This window comes from Manacus vitellinus, unplaced genomic scaffold (genome assembly GCF_001715985.3).
Source record: "Manacus vitellinus isolate BGI_N305 unplaced genomic scaffold, ASM171598v3 scaffold_9_pilon, whole genome shotgun sequence".
Lineage (NCBI taxonomy): Eukaryota > Metazoa > Chordata > Aves > Passeriformes > Pipridae > Manacus > Manacus vitellinus.
In genome coordinates, this window is record NW_021940917.1 from 21,142,166 (window position 1) to 21,163,714 (window position 21,549).

At 39.5% G+C, this 21,549-nt stretch overlaps 1 protein-coding gene across 1 annotated transcript in view; it reads right to left on the bottom strand.

The window, feature by feature from the left end:
- The window catches only part of LRRC2 (leucine rich repeat containing 2), a 64,073-nt gene that overhangs the window by 9,511 nt on the left and 33,013 nt on the right, over positions 1 to 21,549 (bottom strand). Inside the window, exon 5 of the mRNA XM_008928501.2 lies at positions 15,546 to 15,682. Coding sequence (XP_008926749.1) covers positions 15,546 to 15,682 — 137 coding nt within the window. The remainder of the gene's footprint in view (positions 1 to 15,545; positions 15,683 to 21,549) is intronic.

Sequence of the window (21,549 nt, forward strand, 5' to 3'; positions counted from 1 at the left end):
AACTGACATTACTGTTCACACTAGTTCCTAAACACTTTGCTTTCACATGCTGAAATAACTTAGTAACATTAACACTAGATGGTAAAATTATATTTCTTCAACAGCAGTAACTAGTCTTACATGTTTTCCTAACAGTGCTTTATTGAATTAAATATTATAAACAATATTACCACAGCAGTATTTTTTTTTAAGAAATACAGCTGTTTCCTCCATTTTTTTGTATAATATGGGAAAGATATTATTTTAATACTTTAATATTGATTAGATTAAAACATACGTTTTTTCAGGAGTTTGTATCCCCATAAAAATGTGCCAACAAAATATAAGGTCATGGACTCTACTGATACAAATTTTGGTTCACCATGCCACAGAATATATGGAGCTGTGATTATATCATGTATGCTGCAAGTCCTCAGCACTTGTTCTTTTAAGGTAATATTTAATAAAACCTGTCCATCTTCTAGAAACCTAATGGAGTTTTTAATTTAATCTGTTTCTGAGGTGTTACCAACAAGTACCTGTGACAGACGATGCCTTGGAAATTATGGCAGCTGTGTATTATATTTCCTAATGAAAACCCTGTGTATTCTATTTCCTCTTGAAGAACTGATTGATTCCTGCACCTTTTATAACATTTCATTTTCAAACAAGCATGTCTCCCTTATCACATTTATGTTATCATTTATTTTGGCTTGATGTTGATTTTTGCTATTTTCCTCTATTATGTGACTTTGAATCAATCAGTATATGGGCTTTATGCAGGTTCTATTTTAAAAAAACCAAAAAAAGCTATATTTAATCATCTAGCTACCTGGACACACTTATTGTGGTATCTATGTTTAATCATTCTTGCCATTTTTATTTGACACACTGCTCCCTTTTACCTACCTTCATAGTTTTGTTTATAGAAATAATTCAGATAACTTATAGAGCTCCACTGCTATTCTTTCCCTCTGGCAGTAAAACCTTCAGTTGAAAGAAAAGGACATCATGTCCTGGGCTGAAAAACTGTTTGATTAATGGGTGTGGTTTTATTTTTGTCCTGCTTTTTTTGCTATGAAAAGAATTTACTGGTAAGGTTGGCTGAAAGTTTCTCATGAGTTGCCTACTACTTAGCACCAACAAATTAAAAGGAATAAAGCTGTGTCAAAATACCGTATTTTTCAGTTACATTTAAACATTCTGTAACAGAAACAGCAACCCACTAAGTAAATTATGAGAAGATATACAAAAGGTTTGACCCGGAAATGTCTATCCATGCATCACAAATGTGCTTTTGCCCTGAAATTTCTAACTCAGTGAAGTCAAAGACAATTTGTACCACTTCAGTAGTATAAGTTATCACTTATATTGCCTTCCAAAACATCTGTTGCCTCCCAAAACACATTGACTGGGACTCAGCATCTCATTACCTTACTGAACACAGTGACAAAGGAGCAAAGTGCACAGTTGGCCGCTTAGTTCTCGTGCATTCAAACCAAATTCCCAGCTTTTCTTTCACCAAGCTGTCAGTGCAACCTCTTCTATAACCTCCTTGATGTTCATGGAGAAAAGCACTAATCACAGAAACAGGGCACAAGCCTCTCTAGGGGCAGAACATGTCTTTCAAAAGATATATTTGTGCATTTATAGCCCAGCCCACCATCTGACTTCCAAAGTGGACTCTTAAACTTATGAGGCAAAGGCATTTCACAGTAAACCCCACGCCTTGAAAACCAGGTACCAATCCATGCATTTTGTGACAAAACCCTTTGAAGCCCAAAAAAATATGTGACATCAAAAAGGACTTCATTTGGTGGTGTCTTGGTAAGATAAATCCAATAAATGTTAAGTGGAAGAAAGCATTCAGCCAAGTGGTGTCAGTCTGATTTTGAAATGCTAGAATCCTAAATCTTTTGTAGAGTTAATTCCCAAACAGAAGCTGTTATTCTTATGCCAAACTGTTTACTTGGAAGTTTAACATCCCCCCCTTTCACGACTTATCATTTCATCATTCAAATGCATTCTTTCAAGTTAATGTTTAATGTCCAATTATAATTATAGCTATGATGATCTAAGCATAAGTTCATAGAAAGGAACTTCCCTTATTATTAAAGCAGGTTTTTTGTATACACAAACCTTTAATCAGGCCTTTAATCTTTAATCAGAAAACTGACTTTATTCAATATTCACAAAATATATGCAATAAATGCGACATATGCAATATTCACAAAAATATCAGATATTGGTCATTTGCAGGTGATTGAAGGTGACCACACACAAGGTGACCACAAGTGATCACAGAGCAATGAGAGCAGGACTGTCATCACACAGTTAAAATCCCTAAGAATGTGGATCATGTGTTTAAATCCAAGTATAGTAGCTGTTCCAAGCCAATAGATAAGTGCATGAAATTAAGTACCCAATTAATGATTTCCTGGGCTGAAACCAAAACGAGTCTGCTGTCTCAAAAAATAAATTTATGTTGATTAGTTACATTAAATTTTCATAGCATTACTGCTGCAGCTCCACACAGTCTGCATACATTATTGCATTTTGCCATCATAAAGTCATCTCAGCTTCAAATCTCCAAAACTTGTAAATTAAGGACACACATTAGAAGGGAAAACTAGGGTCCCCCAAAAGTCAGTTACACATTTCTCATCAACTTAAATAGATCCACTTTGGGAATATACTCATCATATGTTTTAATTGAAATCATTAGAAGAGGAAGAACAGCAATGTTGGTAGCAATGGGCGTTAACTGACCTCTCCAGAATGTTTAGAGACAAACTGTCCTTGAATCTATCAAAAGACCCTTTTAAGATATATTCTGTGTTCCTTCACCATGAGATGACCAAAATTGCTCACTTTCACAACAGAATATAGACAAAGCCCAAAACCACTTTTCATTTCTGCTCTAAAATGCATACAATTGAAGAGATGCTATTCAGATTGTCATCTTAATTATCACTTAAACATGTACAACAATTCTGGTTTGCCAAGACAATACACTGTAGCCTGTGAAGTTACCTTTCTGATTTAAAAAAATGGAGTGTGTTCATTTAAGCTTGTTCTGAAACCCAGAATAAATCACTGTTTTCCAAGACGTGGCATGGGAAAAACACCCAAAAGATAAAGATGTTTATTCTGTAGCAACTTAAAAAAGATATTATAAACAGAGATGACAGCTAAAATAAAGAATTGTAACATACTGACTCTTGTTTTTGTTTTATATTGACAGAATAGTAACCATTCACCTGAAAGGAAAAAATTATCAAGTGTGTTTGAAGAGGTAATATCGGCAGAAGAGGACCAGGTAACAATGTAAGACTGACAGAGACAAAATAAATAATCAGAAAAAATGTGAGAGAAAAACTTTCAAATAAAATTAAGAATGTGGTTCTCTGGTTAAAATAACATCATTTTAATGATTGATGATGGAATTATTTCACCACATGTATATGGAGGTTGACAACAATCTACATTCTACACCAGACTGAAGAGAGACAGCCTGACAAATTTGGAAACAAGATTTTCGTGAAATGCCAGCCAGAAATCAACTTGCTTGTAAATAAGGTGGAAGACAAAACATGAAGAGGAAAAAAAAAGACATTTTGACTTCAGCAGCAGAGGTCAGAAGGTTTGTGATGAGCTGCCTTTATGATACCAAGAATAAGCATCTCCATGGCTTGCAATGCAGCTGGGCTTTCAAGATGGATTTTAAAGGAAGAATTCCCCTACTACGAAATTTAGGGAGATCTGGCACAGGCTCTGGATGCTTTGGAGCACTCCAGTAATCCCACCCAGCAGTGTGGCCTTTGGTGCTCCCCCACATGTGGAAACATAGCAAGCTTACAGACCTCATCTGCTTTTTACTGGAACACCCTGAAATTTTCCTCTTCTTGAGTTTTTTGTTTTGTTGGTTGTTTTTTTTTAGCCACTGCATGCTAATGAAGCACTTGCTGAAATTGTCTTTTTAAAAGAACAAAAAGAAATGCCTGCAAAGAATATGTCTGCCAGGCTCTTGTATTTCTGGGAAGCTTCTAGGTCTAGATTATGTCAGGAGCTCTTCCGTCAGCTCAGAGCACCCCACGAATCAGGAGCTCTTCCATCAGCTCAGAGCACCCCAGGAAGAGGTAGGCACAAATTTCCACAATGCTCCTTGGAATGCTAAATACTGTTCTGTGGCTCTTAAACAACAAGAAAAAGATGTCTAACAAAATCAGTCATATGGACTGTCCCAGAGTAGTTGCTCAGAAAATAAGTTGTGTAGGATCAGGCTTCGTGGTGCTGAAACAGTGTAAGATCAGACACTTTTACTTCTATGCCTTATATATCAAAATAAGTGGGTTACAAATAGCTGTTTTACTACTCAATACCCCTCAGATTGAGTCCAAGTAACTTATCTTTGCTTAGCTTCATATTCCTCCTGGAGACATATATTGCCACAGTAATTTTTAATAGTAAACAACAAAAAACTTCCACATATTTGTGTATATCATGTGCAATGTCAGATAACATTTTCTGTGACCGTGACATTTTACAAATACCTGTGTAACACTTTGAGCACATAAAAATATTAATATGATAAAAGAAACTATGACTACTGAACAAAAACAGAGAAGGAGTAACATTTATTATTAATAGCACATATCTAAAACTGTGAAGATTTTCACAACTGGAAATAAAATCTAATACAGAGAAGTACAAGCTAATGCAAGAACAGTCAACCACACTACATTTCTTAAACTGACAGAAACCGGGAAAAAGATGGAAAGATGAAAAAAATTAACTCCATGAAAGTCTTGTGTTCAGTATGCACCAGTGGTCAAAAAAAGCAAACAAGTAGTTATATGTGACATACGATAATTAACCCCAAGTTACTACATAAAACAGTTGTGCACTACATATAAAACACCATACTTGCCAGTTTTTCTCAAGGTAAATCATAACAGTACGTGGGATTCGGGTATGAGCAATGGACAGTGACAGAATGGAAAGATTTTATTATTTTTGTTAATTTTTTTAGTTTGTTTTTTTTTTTTTAAAGGCCTAAATCAAGATTAAGAAAAACTGTACAGATTAACAAGTGAGCAATATATGGTAAATTCATGATGTGTTCTTCCTTTACAATGTTGCTCACAAAAGCAACATAACCAAAAATCACTGCACCTCTCAATACAGTGAAACTTCTACAAAAATTAGACCACAGAATTTTCAACAGTGTGTTTTTTCAGCTTAAGAACTTCAAAGAATTCTGAGAGAACTAACATTCACACAAATAATGAGAAGCTGTGTTTCTACGACACAGTTCAAACAAGCACAGCTCGAATTTTTTCAGCCTCAGAATATGGCACAAACACCTCGCTTATGTTCTAGCAGAGTAACACTGAACACTATGTTCAGCTTGCTTATTGAGCTTTCAAATGTGAAAACTTCCAGAAGTTGAATTTTTTGTAAAGCAGATCTGAAATTTAGCAGTGTATTACTGTAGTGACATTATCTTACCAGAGCACATAGTACTGCAAGCAAGTCTCTGCAATGGTACGCTCTAAAAAACATGTTAAGAGAGCTCTGCTGTGGGGTTTCAATACCATTAATTGTCAACACAAGCAAATGAGAGAAAGTGAACAGAAATACAGCTGCAGGAAATCACCTACTAAGGTAAAAAAATATGGCACTGGCCACATATCCCAAGCATCCACACTGCACATGTAAACTGATGCATCGAGTGTCAAACTTTGAGTCACAGAATTTGGCAGACCTCAGAGTAGTCCAGAAAGCAATGGTCTGAGATGGCTGGAGTAATGCAGGTGATGGGGAATCAAATAAAACATATCCCAATTAAAAATGGATAGGAAGAAAAAAAAAGACCAGGATCAATTTTGTAAAGTAAAAGATAAGGGGAAGTCTGGAAATCTTATTCTTGCAAAGCTGTGTTTACATCATAAACCATGAAGTTATTTTAACCTTTCCACAACCTTTGTCAATTTTTCTTTTATTGTTGTGCATCATATAATTACACATCTCCTTCTGAACTCCATCAGCAGTAAACAGGTCTATGACAAGTCATTACAGTAGAGAATTAGATGCCTTCACAGCAGCTGAAGAAATATCTCTTTCTTTATCATTTGTTCTGAGTTTTCCAGGCATTCATTTCTTAATCTGAAACTCATCTTTCCGTTCTGTCATTGTCCATTGCTCATACCTGAATCCCATGTACTGTTATGAGTTCCCTTGAGAAAAACTGTCAAGTATGATGTTTTGTATGTAGTGTACAATTGTTTCATTTAGTAACTTTATAGTAAATCACATATAATCAACTATTTGTTTGCTTTTTTTGACCACTGGTGCAACTTGCATTGAAGCCTGAAAGAACGACAGAGGCCCAGGTCTGTGAGCTGGCATGTCTTTAATAAGAAAAGCAGGAACCACTGGGACATAACCTCCTTTGAATTTCCTTGTATCCTCAGCATCACTTCCACTTAATGTTGGGTATAATTCTATGCTCTTTTGCCCACTACCAGTAAGGCAGAGAACTGACCTGAATTTAATGTGAGACAAAAAAACGAGATGATGTCTGCTTTCAACTGGTTGGGCTGGCTGACTCTTGTCTTTATGTCTTTCCCACTGATCAATGATGATGAATAAAAATCACAGTCAGGCTTACGAAATGTTTTTTACAGCTGTGAAGTTGATCAATCATGTACCTACATGTAATTATGTAACTACTCATAGGAATATTTTCAGCAATAAATAAAACGCACGAAGTTCAGTAATTTACTCTCCAACTTGATTCTTCTTACAGAATAAACAGTACTTCTCATTGTCTGCACTTTATGGAAAAACAAATAACATGCTTTTCTCTCCATTCACCTACAAACTCCTTTTGGCACTCAATACACATTGGTACCACAGACATTTTTCTGCAAGATAAAAGAGGCAAATGTGATAGTGATATGTATTTGTTCTCATCTCTGCTTCTATCCAGTAGTTACATAAAATCTGCCTCAGATTATCTTGCTAATGTATGGATGATATACAAACAGAATGTTGAAAGCCAAAAAGATTTCAAACTGTTTTGAGAGAAAGTAGGGCTGGAGCAGTACCAAATGCCCTTTGCTACCACTGAATTCTTTTACAGAATTCTTTTTTTGTAACAACACAGCCCTGTTGGAGTGTTCACAATATGCCACTTTGGTCACCGTTAAGTCTTCCCTTATGCTTCCCTGTCATTTCCTATTATAAAAAAAAATTCAGACTGTGAAAGGTGATGTTTCTTTTATTGAAGTCATGTGAAAGGTAAATGAAAGGTCACTGGCACCACAGCACAGAGGTAGCATGGGTCAGATCTCCAGTGAAGTGGACTGTTATTATTAGCTGCTGACTTGTTCTGATAATGAAGCAGTTTTGAAATGATGCTATATTAATTAGTAAGTTTTGGAAGCACAGTGTCAAAAGCAGGATCAACTGACACACTTTCCTCTCCCTAACTGCATAATCCTGTTTCCCAGCACAGATCCACATCCTTCTTTAGCCCCTTGTCTATTAAAACATTTACGAGAGCTCCTGCAGCAACGAGGCCTTCGTGAATCTCCTCTGACACCCAACACCTTTGCACCTGCTCTCTTGGGTTTCACACCCCTCCTGCTAATGCCTGATGTTACATCTCGTGCCAGTCCCATGAAGCAGCTGTTGCTGTGCATGGATTGACACTTTGGCTGGCGGTGTCGGAAAACAAACTCGTCATATATTCAAAGAGAGTGCAAGCCTTGAGTGAAGAAGGGCAAGGTGAAATCCTGTCTAATGGAGATGAAACCACGTCAAGCAATTGGAAAGCCATTTCTGAGGCTGAAAAATGTATACACAGGAACGTCAGTCCTACTAAAGTCAGCTGGACTTTTCCCAGTGATTTGACAGGAAGCTGAACAGGAGCCAGAGTGTGCCCAGGGGGACAAGAAGGTCAATGGATCCTGGCCTGGATCAGGAACAGGGTGGCCAACAGGTCCAGGTGATTCTTGCCCTGGACTCAACACTGGAGTGCTGTGTCCAGTTCTGGGCCCTCAGCTCAGGAAGGACATGGAGGGGCTGGAGCAGGTCCAGAGGAGAGCAACAAGGCTGGGGAAGGGACTGGAGCACAAGTGCTGTGAGGAGAGGCTGAGGGAGCTGGGGGGGCTCAGCCTGGAGAAGAGGAGGCTCAGGGGAGACCTCCTCACTCTCTGCAACTCCCTGACAGGAGGGGGGAGCCAGGGGGGGTTGGTCTCTTTTCCCAGGCAACTCTCAGCAAGACAAGAGGGCTGGGTCTGCAGCTGTGCCAGGGGAGGGTTAGGTTGGATATTGAAAGAATTTCTTTGCAGAGAGGGTGCTCAGCCATTGGAATGGGCTGCCCAGGGAAGTGGTGGATTCTCCATCCCTGGAGGTTTTTAAGACAAGACTGGATGTGGCATCAGTGCCATGGTCTGGGAACCACAGTGGGGTTGGATCAAGGGTTGGACTTGATGATCTCAGAGGTCCCTTCCAACCCAGCTGGTTCTGTGATTCTATGATTCTATGATTCTATGAAAGTAAAAATTTTCACCAGAGGTTGGCTTAATGCTGTTGGCTTCCCAGTACCAAGTTAAGTCCTTTGATACACCACTCCTCTCTGCTTTGGGGTCCTGAAAAATGCCCACAAATAAAACTCCCATTTTAACAAATCTGATAAGTAAATCCTTTGAAACTTACAAAAAAAATGTTATAGAAGTAAAGATTTTTACAGATTCTTTATGACCCCATTGAATATGACAGGCAGTAGCTATGGGTGAGTTCTTCCAGTGCCTGACTGGATAATGAAACCCATGGGAAATTAATGTCATACAAAAATGTATGACATTTCATTTTATAATTGTCACATACATTAAAAAAAAAAAAAAAAAAAAAAAAAAAAACAAAACCAAATGGTAAGGAAAGAAACAGGTTTGGAAGTTTACAGATTTGAAGAATTAATGTACTGGTAAAACAACCTGATATTTTGCATTTGTATTGAGACTGCTGGTGTCCTGCCTACCAGGTAATGGCTTTGGGAGGTCTTGGTCATGGATCACAAAGACAAGAAGTTACCTTAAGATGCCCAGTGCGGATTTATTTGAAGTCTCCCTACACATGCACAGAGCCTGTGCCTCTGTTCTTCCTGTTGAATGTTTTGTTTTGATGAATAGAACTGGACAGACAAACAAAAACAGAGCAAAAGAGACTGGAAATTTTCCAGCTGTTAAACCTCAAGTTTCAAATATCTGTTGAAATTGTATATAATGTCTAAAAAGTTATTTATGTCTGTTCTGGATACTGCTGTGTTCGAAAACCAAATGAGACTAACCTTAGTGCTTAATGAATCTCTAATCACATCAGCTTTTTTTTTTAGGATCACACCTGCTAGCAGATTTAGGAGACAACTATTTGTAATTATATATTTCATGTAAACAAAGCAGAGAAATAGCAGCATCTATAAACTCCTGTGACCCTAGAAAGCCTTTCCAGAGAGGATGCATTCCTGGACCTGTTGGTCTTCGATGCAAGAAAGCTAATTGGTGACATAAAGTTTAGAACCAGCCTGGTCTGCAGCCATCACACTGGAGTTCACAGCCCTGAGGGATAAGGGTCAGCCGAAGGGTAAAGTCAGGATCCTGAACTTTAGGAAAGCAAATTTCCAGCTCTTCAAGGAATTATTGAAGGCAAAGGAATTGTCATTGGGGTCAGTTTCTCATTAAGGTCTTCAAGGGACTTGTCCTTGAGTTGGCAGATCTATAGGGATGCCTTCTGTAGAGCACAAGAGCTCTGCATGCCCAGGTGTCAGTGATCAGACAAGGAAGGCAAGAGATGAGCATGACTGAGCATGAACTGCTGTCAAACTAAAGGGAGAGAACCAAATGCACAGGCAGTGGAAGCAAGGACAGGTAACCTGGGAAGAGTGTAGGAACACAGTCCAGTTGTACAGGTGAGGTGAAGAAGGCCAAGGTGAAGCTGGAGCTGAACTTGGCAAGGGATGCAAAAAAAAACAAGAAAGGCTGCTACAGGTACGTCAGCCAGAAAAGGGAGGTCAAAGAAAGTGTGTGCCCCACTGATGAGCAAGGCTGGCGAACTGGTAACAACGGATGAGAAGAAGCTGAAGCACTCAACACCATTTTACCTCAGTCTTCAATGGTCACCTCCCTTCTCACACCTCTCAAGTGAATGGAACTGAAGGCAGGGACTGGGGGAACAGAGTCCTTCCCACTCTGAGTAAAGATCTGGTTCATGACCACCTGAAGTACCCAAAAATAGGTACCTCTGTGGGACCTGAGAGATGCACCCCAGAGTCCTGAGGAACTGGTTGATGCAGCCCCCAGGACACTCCCCAGGATGTTCAGAAAGTCCTGGCAGTCAGGTGAAGTCCCAGGTGACAGGAAGAAGGGAAACATTGCACTGATTTTTAAGGAAGGTGGAAAGGAGGACCCTGGGATTTGCTGAGCTCTCAGCCTCACCTCTATGCCTGGGAATAGCACAGAACAGATCCTTCTAGAAGCTGTGCTGAGGCACAGCCCTCCCAGAGAGGGGATTTGAGACAGCCAACACGGCTTCACCCAGTCCTGCCTGACACCTCAGTGCCCTTCTACACTGAGGTGATGCAGCAGTGACTCTGAGAAGGGCTGCACATCTCATCTCCCTGGACTTCCCTCAGGCCTTGGACATGCTCCACCACATCACCCTTCTGGCTGAAGTGGAGGGACGTGGAGTGGATGGCTGGAGTGTTCAGTGGATGAGGAATTGGCTGGATGGTCTCATCCAGAGTGTATCAAGTGTCTGAATGGACAGCAGGGAGCAGTGGTGTCCCCCAGGGCTCCGTCCTGGGACCGGTGTTATCCAATGTCTTCTTCATCCCTGATGCAGACACTGGGATGGAGTGCACGCTCAGCCAGGCTGCAGGTGACTCCTGTCTGAGGGATTCAGTGCCACTCAGAGAAACCTGGACAAGCTGGAGAACTTGGTCCCTGTGAATCTTATCAGGTTTAACAAGCCCAAGTGCAGGGAGCTGTGGCTGGGACTGGGGCAGTGCCAGGGGGATGGAGGGGTTGGGAGCAGCCCTGCCGAGAAGGACTTGGGGGTGCTGGGGGATGAGAGGCTGGACATGAGCAGGCCAGTCTTAAACTGGGCTGCATCAAAAGCACCATGGCCAGCAGGCTGAGGGAGAAGACTCCCCCTCTACTGTGGTGAGATCCCACCTGGAGTACTGAGTCCAGCTCTGGAGTCCTCAGCACAGGTAAGACATGGACCTGTTGGAGCTGGCCCAGAATAGAGCCACAGAAATTACCAGAGTTATGGAACAGCTCTCCTATGAGGACAGGCTGAAAGAGTTGGGTTGTTTAACTTGGAGAAAAGAAGATAAAGAAGATTCCAAGAGAGGTCTCACCATGGCCTTTCAGTACTTAAATTTGGCTTAAAATATAGACAGAGACACTTTGTAGTACTGTCTGTTGTGATAGCACAAGGAGCAATGTTTTTAAACTAAAAGATGTTATATTGTCTGCTATAAGGAAGACATTTTTTATAATGGGGGTGGTGAAACACTGGCCAGAGAGGTGGTGGATTCCCCATCCCTGAAAACATTCAAGGTCAGATTGCACAGGGCTCTGAACAACCCGATGTGGTTGAAGATGTCCCTGCCCAAGGCAGGTTGGTTGGACCACATGATCTTTACAGATCTTTTCCAACACAAACTGTTCTATGATTCTATGATTCTGAAAGGTCCTCAAGTCTGTACTTGCTTATCTCAGGACTTAGCTGAAACTTTCTTTGCATCAGAAATACGAAACAAGATTTAATTTGATCTTTTGGAAACTGTGTGCACTAAAATAGCCAGAAAGCACAAGCTTCTCATTTCTCTGAGCTTCAAAGATCAGTTTAGATAGGACTGACATGAAAATGCAAGTATACATACATATACACTTTGATTGACAAAGTATTCATGCACTGTAACAGTCTGATTCCTTCCCTTCGCACTACCCAGACCTCACAAATGATACAGAAAACATTCAGATCACTCACTGGGACTGCTCAGATGTGGTACTGAACCCTGTTCAAAGCAGAATAACTTTGAAAAAACTTCCTTTTAATTTATTTTCTGTATCAGAACCTCTCCTGTAAGCATTTCTGTCTTGTTGCTGGTAGCATGGAATGGCTTGTCTGTCCTGTGGCTGACAGCGTGTGCTGCACCAGATGGAACAGAGGGAAGAAATGAAAACTTCTTCATCTTCCCTCTCTTCTCATCCAAGTTCCTTTGGGTGACATCTATAGATACTCTTGGCTGCAGCAACATTATTGGCAGGAAAAACAAAACCACAGCAAAACTGACTCTTTGAAATATCACACACAGGAAAATTTAATTGGGTGATTTGGTAAATAAGCGTAGAAAGCAATACTTTCTAGAGAAAGCATACCTAAAAGTAAGGTCAGACCAGTTTTTCTACATACTTGTATGAGAAAATACATTATTTATAATACAGATTTTATTCCTGGAAAAACAAATTTATTGCACAGCATGCATGAAAATATTAATAGGAACCCTGTCCAACAGCTAAAATACAAATACCAGTATCATACTAATTCTTAAATTCACACACAAAACATACAAGAAATTTGCAAATTAAGTCATCCATCAATCCCCTTCTCTCTGCAGCTACTGATATGTGGTATCCAGTATAATCACACTGCGCTAGGAGATGGACTGGACAACATGCAAGGCATGCCTCTCATGAGCATCTTAGCCAGAAGAACAAGTGCAACTCCATCTAAGAAGAATCTTATGAGCCATGTGTCGTATCAGGGAGGATTGTGCCCTAAGCCTCTCAGTGTACCCTCCTCTGCTAAATCTGGTTACTGAGGTTGAGAAGTATCTGTTAGAAACTGGCTGTACAAATGTAACGTCATGTAGGTTGCCTTTTCTAACATTTACATTTTATTTCAATTTATATTTTCATTCAGGTCCAGAACAAGATATTATTAATTTACAAATATGGCTAATATAGATTTGAATTCAACTGCAGATCCACAAACTTTTTCTGCCAAAGGACTTACTTTCAAGTAATACTGATCAAATATTGATGTTAACTGTAACTCTTTAATATCTAAAAATGTTAGACGTCCAACAGTAGAAAAGAGAAAAATAAATTGAGGAGTAGACATTCAAGCAGATTGCTCTTCCATAGTGTGGAATGGTATGAAATCATAAGCCTTGAGGAAGTAAAAGGTGAGAGGACACACCCTCATTTAACAGAGAATGAAGATTCTCAAGATTTAAGTTGTGCTAGAGCATCTCAATCAGAGCATACCTCAGCTTGAAATGGCTTCATTGAAAACAACAAAAAAAATTTGGTAGGTTAAAAAGACAAGAAGTACAGTCAGTACACATGCTGGAAGCCTCCTTAACAACTGTAGTTACCTGAAAAGTAGTACAGGATAAAGGGGTTTAGCATCTTGTCTTTCCTGAAGTTTCCCTTATTTATAAAACAAATTCACAGACTTGACAGACACCATCACAGCCCATGAACTTCTTATGTGGTTGACTGAAAAATTTAGGATCAGAAGCAACTGATATGCCAGAAGAAATTTATATACCTATATGGTAGCTGTCCTCACCATTAGGAACTTCAGTTCTAAATGGGTATTTGATGACACTGCACGGGTTTGTGAGTAGTTTCCATTCATCCTCTACCATTTCCAAGCAGCAACTACAGTCTTGTGTTACATGATCTATCTCATTAAGATTTCTCCCCCTAAATTAGATCATCATGTAATATTTTATATTTTTATTAAAAAAAACAAACAAAAAAAACCCCAAAACATATAAACCACCAGAATTCTTTTCCTAAGAAAGCAAAACACTGAATAATCAAATAAAATAAGGGCTTCAAGACTTCTGTATTTTTTCCAACTGTCATAAAGAAAATGGGTAGAAAGGGAACAGGGAAAGTGATTACTGAAGATGTAATTCAGTCTCAGGTCTCTGATGATCTCATAATCCTTTATGGATGCATCAAAAATCGAATTGTTGATGGAATTCAGACATGGTTTGAATTCCAGGTTTCTTGGTGGTTTCTCAGGACTCAGCCCTGGAAACACTTGCATGCACAGTTTAGGTTTACCTGCATGTTTGAATTCATTTTCATATATCTTTGAATTCATTTTCATATATGTTATCAGTGTCTGTCTGGCCATTATTATAGGTAAAAAAAACCAAGGCAAAATTAGACTTAAATAATTTCTGCTGGGCTGCAGTTTGCCTTTATTTCTTTTGAGTAAGTTTTACACTGGAGAATACTGATGTTGCTCTCATCCACTTCCTTAATCTTCCCAGAAGAAACTTTTAAGGATCTGAAAGTCAAATAAAAATTTAACTTCATGTACTAGCTGCAACTTCCCCTGCCTCCCTGCACTGCTCAAGAATGGCACAGGAATCCCTTGGGAGAAAGGGGATGAAAGACAATGTTTTAGTGTATTTGTTTCTCACTACTCAAATATATATTCACAAATATTGATCTTCCTGAAGTATAGTCCATTTTGCCTACAAAAGTAGATGGTAAACAATCTCACTGTGTTTTGTCTCAAACCATGAGTTTTCTGAACCTGTTTTCTCCCAATATCTGCGGAGGAGGGGCAAGCCCACCACTGTCTTTCTGTTTTGCCCCTTTATACAGTTCAGACCAACTCAATATTTTAATATGTTTTAATTCATTAATATATTTAATCTATTTTAATTCATTAAATAGTTACCTACCAATCACTACAGCCATTTGTCCATCTGAGGTTCAAACACCAGACACCCTTTATGTTAGCAAGGCTACTGATGCAATGGTTCTGAATAGCATGAGCCACGTGGAGCACACTGAAGGCCAAACACTTTGCAGCACTTTAAATCATTTGATAAGTGTTCCTTTAATTGCATATTCAGCTGCCAAAGCTGCCCCTGCCACGTTGATTCTGGAAAACTGGTTCTATAAACTAAATCAGAAGAGCTTTTTGTAGCCTCCCTCCCAGACAACTGCAAATGTAAATTGAGTTCCAGCCTCCAGAGAAACGTGGAAACACAATAGATAATGCCAAGGTTTTCCTTTTTGACCTTTTATATCATGCTAACAGGATGTTGCTTCCAGTGTTTGCTGTTACATAAAGTTGTTTGCACAGATCCAATTTTTTTCTGCAGGGTTTAAGTGAACCATTACCCAGTAACCTACACTCAGTTTTAGTGGCTTTCAATCTCATTGAGTAGGAGACTGTCAGAAGGATGAGCAGCCTTCTGCTTATTCCAAATCCTTTTGAGGATTGTGTCTTCCTTCATATATCAGAACACATACAAGCAAAATTTAGTCACTTGAAAACCAAAACAAAGTAGCTTTGTCCCATTTAATTTCATTTTCAGTGATATTACCACTAAACCATTATTGCTAGAAACTGCAAGGAATGTGATTTAATCTGTCAAGAAAAGACTTGAAGACTGTAATAAAATACTTTGTAAGCCAAATAAAAAAAAAACACACTGATTGTTATCTTACTTCAAATGGGAGATCTGTTATTTCCATATTTCCAGACAAATCCAGTTTTTCTAGATTCTCACAATCACCCAGTTCTGGAGGGACTGACTTCAAATTATTGAAGCTCACATTGAGCACTTTGAGGTTTTTTAAGCAGCCTGTGAGGGTAAGATAATTCAAATCAGTGCATTAACAAAAAAAAAAAAAAAAAAAAAAAAGAAAGGAAAAGGAAAAGAAATAGAAAAAGGCATACAGGCATACTCAGCTTGGCGAAGAAAAAACTCATTATGGTGATGATGAATAAGATTAATAACTATTTTCTGCAGTGATCTCTAACTTTGTGGGTGGCAATAGAGCCCCTTAATCACCAGTGGTTTTTGAGAGAATTTGAAAGGAGGCAGCAAAGTCTTGCAAAGATCTTGATTCTTCCTCTAATGAGATACTTATTAATCTCAGTTGAAACTAGGGAAGTTGGCTGGCTTTTGGTTTTGCCATTGTGGAAAGATGCCTGCTAACTGAAAAGCATCTTAGCAAGTTTTATAGAACCTGTTCATTAGGAACAGTTGCTCCTACTAAACTTACTACATGAAGAATTCTGTCTCTGTTATCCAGCATTGCATATTCTTGATTATAAAAGATAATGGATGTGTGCATTTGTTTCATTATTCTCTGTATTGCAATTTATCATCCCTGGTGACTTAATTTTAAGGCCATAATAATATTCTAGGCTGCATTTAGTCACAACGTACTTTGTTTCTTCGAATTATAGCATTACATAATCTTCAGTAAAAATAGGTTTAAAAACATCACTAAAATGCAAACTGTATTATCCTGAAAAAAGCAAGTTATATTGTGATATAATCAAAGGGCAAGGAATTTGAATGTATCAAAGTGCAAAGGAATCATTAAATACATAACAAAATGAGACCATTCTATGGAAAGACCTGTTACTGTATTACATGGACAATCACAGAATTGCAGAATCACAAAATGGTTTCAGTTGGAAGGACCCTTCAAAGGCCATCTAATCCAAAGCCCCATTCAACATAATCTTGAACACTTTCCATGATGAGTCATCCACAGTTTCTCTGGGCATACTGTTCCAGTGTTTCACCACCTTCATCATGAAAAACTACTTATGTCCAATCTACATCTACTCTTTTTCAGAGACTAATAAATCTGACTTAATGGTGTCAATTGTGAACTATTTTATTTTTGTATTTTTAAACACCTAAAATAATAGAAGTATAGCCTACCCATGAGGAATAAAGTCAAGACTACTCTTTGAGAAACTCCAAAAATTATCTTCTTCATGACCACTACCTTCCCTTTCCAAACAAGTGCCTTGTTACCTCTGGTTTAACTAATCTTTTGCTAATTTTTACAATTGTTGCATCAAAGTCCATTTTCTTAGATATGAACATTCATTTTCCATAGTCCCCCTTATCAAATACTTTATGGGATACCAGATGGACAAGATCTACTGCTTGAAGCTCAATCATCTCAAAAGATAGAAACCAAATGAGTTGGGAACCACTTCCTTTCCTTTATAAATTTTTTATTTCAACCTGATTTCCATTCAGCACCAAGTCTCTAATTACTCCTTCCTCTAAATAACTGTTTAAAATTCTCACCAGCAGCAATCTGCACAGGGGTAGAATTAGGCTGTAAGGGCTGCCAGAATCAGGTCACAGACAGATATCTTTTCGTTTCTCAGACAAAAAGAGTAAGAATGTTACTCTCCTTTTCCCCTAGACCTGTCTGCTGGGCTAATTTTCTCAGAAAAAGAGTAAAAATGTATAAGACAACATTCATGAAAACTAAAGATTCTCAAATCCAGTGTCATGATTGAAGGAGCGAAAAACTGGGGAACAATGAATCCCAAAGTACTCTTCAAATATCATAGACAATTGTCAGTGGGAGGAGGGGGGATAAGAATGGTGGCAAGGCACTGTGTATGACTTTCACTACCCTGAAATCTGTATTTAGGTTCCTATTTATGTCTTCTCAGTGCACAAGTTCTCCACTGCCCTTGGTGTGCTGCCCACTCACCACCAGGCTCAATGGGCATGTAACACAGGAACTGAGACAGCTCTAGGTGGGGACAGAGGAGGTGACAACCCTTCCATGACTGCACAAATGTAGAGCAGGGTTTGACTCCCCCACCTGCCACATGCACATTTAAATAATATCCCAGCACAATTTCCCAATTAAAAGTAGTAATAGTAAAATCATTGCTACTACAATATTGTTGTTAACTATGCTTAATGGCACTGAATTTTCATTTCTATAAAATATGCAAATTTGGGAGTTAAACAGCTAACATCTCTGTGTTTTCCATGGAGAGGCAGTAAAAGCTGTAATGAAATCCATGGCTTCCCTGGCAGTTTCACAATTAAAGTTGTGGGTTTTTTTAATGGGAGCTGCAATTCCATAGTTGTTGCCTACAGTTGCATTTATTCACAAATTAAAGTTTTAATTTATTTTAAAAAGCTAAACTAGCAATTAAACAACTTTGCCTTTTACAAAAGCCTGCATTAGTGATCCTAATAAGGTGTCAGAGAAAAAAATACAGATGACATCACAGAATGCCTTTATTGTCTAAGGATGCCATTCAATGCAAATGCAGACCACCTTGTGCTAACTTGAGTAAAATACTAGACAAATTTTTATATTGATCTTCAATTATAGAATCACTGAATTATGGAATGGCTTGGTTTGGAAAGGACTTTAAAAATCATCTAGTTCCAACCCCCCTGCCATGGGCAAGAACACTTCTCACTAGCCCAGGTTGCTCAGAGCCCTGTCCAAACTGGCCTTGGACACTTCAAGGGATGGGGCAGCCACAGCTTCTCTGGGTAACCTGTGCCAGGGCCTCACCACCTTCACAGGGAAGAATTTCTACCTAATATTTAACCTAAATCTACCCTGCTTAAGTTTACAGCCATTTATCTTGTTACTACACATTCCTGTAAAAAGTTCCTCCGCAGCTTTCTTATAGGCCACAATTAGGTCACCCAAAGAGTTTTCTATGCTACAGGCTGAACAATCCCGTTTGTCTCAGCCTGACCTCACAGGAGAGGTGCTTCATCCCTCTAGTAATCCTTGTGTCTCTCCTCTGGACTCGCTTTAGCAGGTCAGTGGCTTTCTAACACTTGGGCCCCCAGTGCTGGATGCAGCATTCCAGGTGGTGTCTCACAAGAGCAGAGGGGCAGAGTCACCTCCCTTGACTTGCTGACCACAATTCTCTTGATGCAGCCCAGGATAAGGTTGTCCTTTTTGTCTGCAAGTGTGTGTTGCTGGTTCATGTCCAGCCTCTCATCCCCCAGCACCCCCAAGTCCTTCTCGGCAGGGCTGCTCCCAACCCCTCCATCCCCCCGGCACTGCCCCAGTCCCAGCCACAGCTCCCTGCACTTGGGCTTGTTAAACCTGGTAAGATTCACAGGGACCAAGTTCTCCAGCTTGTCCAGGTTTCTCTGAGTGGCACTGAATCCCTCAGACAGGAGTCACCTGCAGCCTGGCTGAGCGTGCACTCCATCCCGGTGTCTGCATCAGGGATGAAGAAGACATTGGATAACACTGGTCCCAGGACGGAGCCCTGGGGGACACCACTGCTCCCTGCTGTCCATTCAGACACTCAATACACTCTGGATGAGACCATCCAGCCAATTCCTCATCCACTGAACACTCCAGCCATCCACTCCACGTCCCTCCACTTCAGCCAGAAGGGTGATGTGGTGGATGGAGCATGTCCAAGGCCTGAGGGAAGTCCAGGGAGATGAGATGTGCAGCCCTTCTCAGAGTCACTGCTGCATCACCTCAGTGTAGAAGGGCACTGAGGTGTCAGGCAGGACTGGGTGAAGCCGTGTTGGCTGTCTCAAATCCCCTCTCTGGGAGGGCTGTGCCTCAGCACAGCTTCTAGAAGGATCTGTTCTGTGCTATTCCCAGGCATAGAGGTGAGGCTGAGAGCTCAGCAAATCCCAGGGTCCTCCTTTCCACCTTCCTTAAAAATCAGTGCAATGTTTCCCTTCTTCCTGTCACCTGGGACTTCACCTGACTGCCAGGACTTTCTGAACATCCTGGGGAGTGTCCTGGGGGCTGCATCAACCAGTTCCTCAGGACTCTGGGGTGCATCTCTCAGGTCCCACAGAGGTACCTATTTTTGGGTACTTCAGGTGGTCATGAACCAGATCTTTACTCAGAGTGGGAAGGACTCTGTTCCCCCAGTCCCTGCTTTCAGTTCCATTCACTTGAGACACATGATAGGAGAGGTTGCCATTGAAGACTGAGTCAAAAAATTCCACATAAAAACAGTCAACTTACAACACCAGTGTTTAATACTCCCTCTTCAAATGGGGATATAAACAAATTTTTTCTCAGTTGTATGCAAGACTGAGCTGTTGGACAAGTAACATTCCATGCTTAATAAATGACAAAGGTTTGCACTTCCTCAGAACTAGACTGTATTTAGACAAAGAATATGTATTTTCTTCTCGAAAACTTGCACATTAGAACATTGGGAATCTAATTAATGTAAAAAGCTATTTTAGGTGTCTAGAAGTCAGTTAAAAATCTATTACTAATAGTTTTCCCTTTCGAGTTCTAGAAAATTGGATTAATGGTAGGCACAAATGAAATTTCATACTGTGAGGTAGGGAGGAGACCAAAAAAAATCCCTGTGATTTCTTATTAAAATATGTCTCAGAAGTACAGTTATTTTTAATCTTAAACATCTAGCAAACCAAAAATGTGAGAGAACATAATGAGGTACAAATATTTTATTAACAGCTCTTTGAGATGTTTCGTGAATAATTTGTGGGACAAAAAATCCTGATATAGCCTTACAATCCCATTCCAGCACAAAAGCTTTGGGATCACATGAAAATGCAGTTCACTACTTCCTATGTGAATATGAGAATATATTCTGCTGGATATTTTCAGTTATATCAATTACTAATGCACTGTCACTAATCTATATACAGGAACTGCACTGCAGCCACATAGTCAGAGCCAGAACTGCAGTCTCACAAAGACAAATAAAATCTCCCAGCTACAGCCCTGTTCATGAATTTTTCTGTTGTTCCTGGGCAAACCAGACCTGACCACTTTAAGACAGACAGCTCCGTTCTGCAGTTTTCTCCTCTTTTTCCTTTTTTTTTTTTTTTACGTATTTCCCATTAAAATATTCAATATCACACAAAAAGAATCATATCAATAGCATTCTCATCTATCTTATGATACAAGTTTGGTCTGCTCAAGTGCATAGGTGACTATAACTAAAAGTGTGATTTGAAATATCTGAGAATGGATCTGAGTCTTTCTTCTCCCTGATTCAGAGTGGAAAATTATCTTCTAAACCCAGCAAAATAGGGACATGCAGCTCAGTTCTTGCAGGCATTTTAGTCCAGACACGGCTATTCCAACAATACTTTTTTTACACTGAAAATACTCGTATCACCTCCTGTTCTTTCCTACCTTTACAGCCCTCTTGTGAGAATCAAAAGGAGCCCTGACATGGCTCACCAGGTTAGTCTCTGCTGGATGACTTGTTGATCTAAATTTGGTTCCAATTCTGTCTGAAGACTAAAAAATCAACAAGATGTGTGTCACAGCCAGCATCATCCATCTGTCATTACCCTCAAGTACATTTTAGCTGTGATATTTATCTACTTGCTGCTGCTTTGTAAACAGAAAACAAAATATCTTGACACTTAACCTTTCTACACACCCTATCTTATCTTCTGATTTAGCAGCCAGTCTTCACTCCTTTCCTAGGCAGAGCTCCCAAATCAAACCCAGAATGATTATTTCACTTCTGCCAATTTTGTAGCTAAGCTGATTGAAGTATGAAATGTTTCATGTTGAATCACTATCCAAAAACTTCAAAATATCCAAGACCCTTCATAATAACATCTTATGAAAATAATTAATATTTCCAATGCACATTGGTGTCTGTCTCTGTATGCATATACAGTACAAGAAATAAAAGCATAACCATTTGCAAGAATACCCCCTTACACATCAA